At 35.4% G+C, this 3,962-nt stretch overlaps 1 protein-coding gene across 1 annotated transcript; it reads left to right on the top strand.

The window, feature by feature from the left end:
• Positions 1-301: 301 nt before the first annotated feature.
• On the top strand, positions 302-3,592 carry LOC118897833 (transmembrane emp24 domain-containing protein 2-like). Its single transcript, XM_036857209.1, has 2 exons — positions 302-365; positions 2,897-3,592. The coding sequence occupies exons 1-2, from the start codon at positions 302-304 to the stop codon at positions 3,571-3,573; spliced, it is 741 nt and encodes a 246-aa protein (XP_036713104.1). The 3' UTR covers positions 3,574-3,592.
• Positions 3,593-3,962: the final 370 nt, after the last annotated feature.

Here is a 3,962-nt window from a genome sequence, read left to right as displayed (position 1 = left end):
AACAGATTGTGATATGCAAGAAGTCATTCACACAGAAAGGAGCAGTGAAATTTGGAGCCACTGTAAATTGGGTGCAAGCCTCAACTCTGCCACTACCTCAGTGACCTTAGACTACAGGTGCTCTTTTCTGAGCCTAGATTTCATTCTCTGTCATGTTAGCACAATTGACATTAGCGCCATGGCATGACATTTTAAAGATGAGAAACCTGGAAAGTCCTTCCAGATTCTCTTCTTCAACCATCTGCTTCCAAAATCCTTTACAGTTTGAACTTTTTTCTTAAGTCCAAACAGTTATGTGATGATGATGATATTCACTGATGACAGCTTTAGCAGGGTTGCTTTTCATAATTTGCTTAAACTTAAAGGTAAATGTGGAACATGGTCACACAGCAGATGCAGAGATAACCTCAGCAGAATTGTCATCGTTGCAGCAGGAGTTTTAGATGGATTTAGGTCTCTATTCTGAGGCATCTAACAGTAATTAAGAAATTGTGCCACCTGAAATAATCCTGCAAAATGAATGTGATTTCTTGACCCCCAGAGAACTCTTACAGATAAGATGTCTGGCCTGTAGTTAACTCCTTTGTCATCTTTGTTGAATAGGGATCACTTTTAAGTCACCAAATTTGTCTCTAATTCATTCAGGAAAAATATTTCTCAGGTATGGAGAAAGTATCATCATTTTACAAGGGGAGTTAAGAACTGATCTTGTCTTCTTTGTAGTAAAGTATTTTTTTACAGTGGGTTAAATCTTGAGAATCAGCACTAATTTCATGATTTTTATAGGATTACCTTAATCTGTGTGTGTGTGTATGTGTGTGAGTGTATTTATATTTGCTGCTATGTCCATGTAATGACAAAACGATGTGGTTTGGAAAGAAAAATCACCTAAATGATTAATGGGATCACAGAGGCAAAAGATTATGTTTATATATATATACACATATATGCACAAATATATTCAAATACATATATTCCATATATCTTATTATATGTATATAAATATATTTAAATATCTTATAACAAGTATTGTTGCTAGTAGACAAATGAGTATGATTCAAAATAAAAGATGAAACAAAGATATGTTAGTAAAAATTTGACATCAAAGAAATCCAAATTGAAACTTTATATAACATTAATTTTGAAATATTAATCTAATATTATTTCATTATAACCCCAGACTTTTCCAGATAAAGCATTTTTCCCCCTTTGTAGCATTTTTTTCAATGGCAATAAGGAAGTCTTAAACGTATCATATTTCTTTGTTGAAAAAAACATACTACATTTCAATCCACGTTTGCACATAGCTTTTACTTACCATTCAGGAGAATTTTATTTTATTCAATCATTTATCATTTCTTCTATAATCATTAATTCAAATTTGGCTTTCTTTGAAATGAATGTGCATGCTTCCTTGTATTTAGTTAAGTTTTTGGTGCAATGTACACAGCCCATTTAATAATTTACAAAGTATTTTCAGTTCTTTCATTCACCATTCTAACAGATTGTTGATGGAAATCAATATGGAAGGGAAATTGTATAATCAAATTTCCTTAAAAGAATGTCATTACTAGTGAAAGACAGGGTTGATGACACAGAGAATTAATCTTAACTATGATATATACATTTACCAGATATAAGGAGGTTGCTAAGAAGTTAAAATTATGAACTTCAATTTTTTTTCCGTATTTGAAATAGACAACCACTAGCAGTCAGGGTCAGAGGACGGGAGAACTCTCAGATCAAGTCATTTTGAAATAGTTTGCATGATTTTCACCTAGTTAGAATATAGATATTGAAATAACATGGGAGGACTTGTAAGTGATAATCATGGATCTAAATGACTAGCTGCTCAGGTAATTCCATTTTTGTTGTTTATAGTTGTACAATGTAAGAATACTGCCAAAAACTGCAATAAAAAGGCCAAAGAAAAATTAAATTAAAATAGAAAATACTTTTCCCAAAACCTACCAAATTTTATATTTTATGTTTTCACAGATGATTTTTCCATGTCAAAACTCATACTATTACTTTCTATCCTGCCACAGTTATACTTAATACAATGTAATTTGAGTGATTTTACCAAATGTCCATTGTGTCTACTCATGTCAAATATCAATACTTGTGAACTTTGAAATTAGACCTTTTTTGTATAATAAATTCCTATAAATAGTTAAATATGCTTCAGTGTTTTTCTAATTGATTGCCTTGTTTACCACCTAACAGGCGCTAGAATAACTTTGTTTTGATTATTGTAGTATTATAATTCAGTTTCACTATGACAGGTCAATCCTCCTCCAAAATTGCCTCATCTCCAATTGCTAATCCATATTTCTCTTCAAAAATGCCCTGGTTATATCCACAGATAAACAAATTTTAGAATCAATTTGTCTATTCTTTTAAAGCATGCTGGATATTTGCATTAGAATCAACGTATTTATTGGCTAATTTATAGTTGAAATGGCATAACTATAGTCTTGAGTCTTCCCAATCTAGAACAGATGTGGCTCTCCATACAGTCTACTTTTTTTTTTCTTAGTAGAATTTTGTATCTTTATTGTTCTTGTATTGTATGGTTTCCATAAATTTATTGGAAATTTTGTTCCTAGGTGGTTTTCTGTGTTGCTATTAAGAATATCAACTTTTACATATACTTAGTGGTTTATTGTTGGTATATAACAAAGTTACCGATTTCATACATCATTTATAAGCTGGCTACTCTGCTTGACTCGTTTCATTTTTAGCCATTGTCAGATGATTCTTTTTTGGTTTTCTAGGAATATAAGCATATTATCTACAAATAATGGTAGTTTGCTTCCTTTTTCCTAGTATATCTTTTTGTTAATTTTTTTCAAATAAATGTGGTTGAGCTGAGGCGGCGGTGGTGGCTGAGAAGGCAGCGGCGGCGGCGGCCATGGCAGCTCTGGAGGGCGCAGTCCCGGTCCTGGCTTCGGCCCCAGCCCCACCGTGGTGACGCTCGCTGGGCTGCTGGCGCTCCGGGCCGCCCTCCTGGCCACGGTCTCGGGCTACTTCGTCAGCATCGACGCACATGCTGAGGAGTGCTTCTTCGAGCGGGTCACCCCGGGCACCAAGATGGGCCTCATCTTCGAGGTGGCCGAGGGTGGCTTCCTGGACATCGACGTGGAGATTGCAGGGCCTGATAACAGAGGAATTTATAAAGGAGACCGGGAGTCCACTGGGAAATACACCTTTGCTGCTCACGTGGATGGAACATTTAAGTTGTGTTTTAGCAGTAGGATGTCCACCATGACTCCAAAGATAGTGATGTTCACCATTGATATTGGGGAGGCCCCCAAAGGACAAGACATGGGAACAGAAGCTCACCAGAACAAGCTAGAAGAAATGATTAATGAGCTCACAGTGGCGAAGACAGCTGTAAAGCATGAACAGGAATACATGGAAGTTCGAGAGAGAATACACAGGGCAATCAATGACAACACAAACAGCAGAGTGGTCCTTTGGTCCTTCTTTGAAGCTCTTGTTCTAGTTGCCATGACATTGGGACAGATCTACTACCTGAAGAGATTTTTTGAAGTCTGGAGGGTTGTTTAAAAAAGCCTTTTCCTGATGATCCCAAACTCATAATGCACTGTTTACCAAACATCTTGGTCATAATAATGTCATTAGTTTCAACGTTTTTATTTTCTAAACTGTACATTCACAGCTTGTTTCTTTGTGATTAATAGATATTGGGGGAAAACACTTTTTTTAGGAAAGTTATAGTGAAAATTTGACATTTGATTGGCATGATTTCATATTTGAATTCTTCCTCCATTATACAGGTCCTTCCAGAACTCAAACACTGTAAGTGGAATATAGATGTATAGTCCTTTTTATATCCTTTGGCTTTCATAATAAAATGCAGTTTGTTCAGGATAGTACTTTATTGACAGTACTTTACTAAAAATGACTGCATTCTTGGGATCCCTTATCCTGCAGTT

Source organism: Balaenoptera musculus, chromosome 7, assembly GCF_009873245.2.
Source record: "Balaenoptera musculus isolate JJ_BM4_2016_0621 chromosome 7, mBalMus1.pri.v3, whole genome shotgun sequence".
Taxonomy (NCBI): Eukaryota; Metazoa; Chordata; class Mammalia; order Artiodactyla; family Balaenopteridae; genus Balaenoptera; species Balaenoptera musculus.
This window is presented reverse-complemented; position numbering and strand designations above follow the sequence as displayed.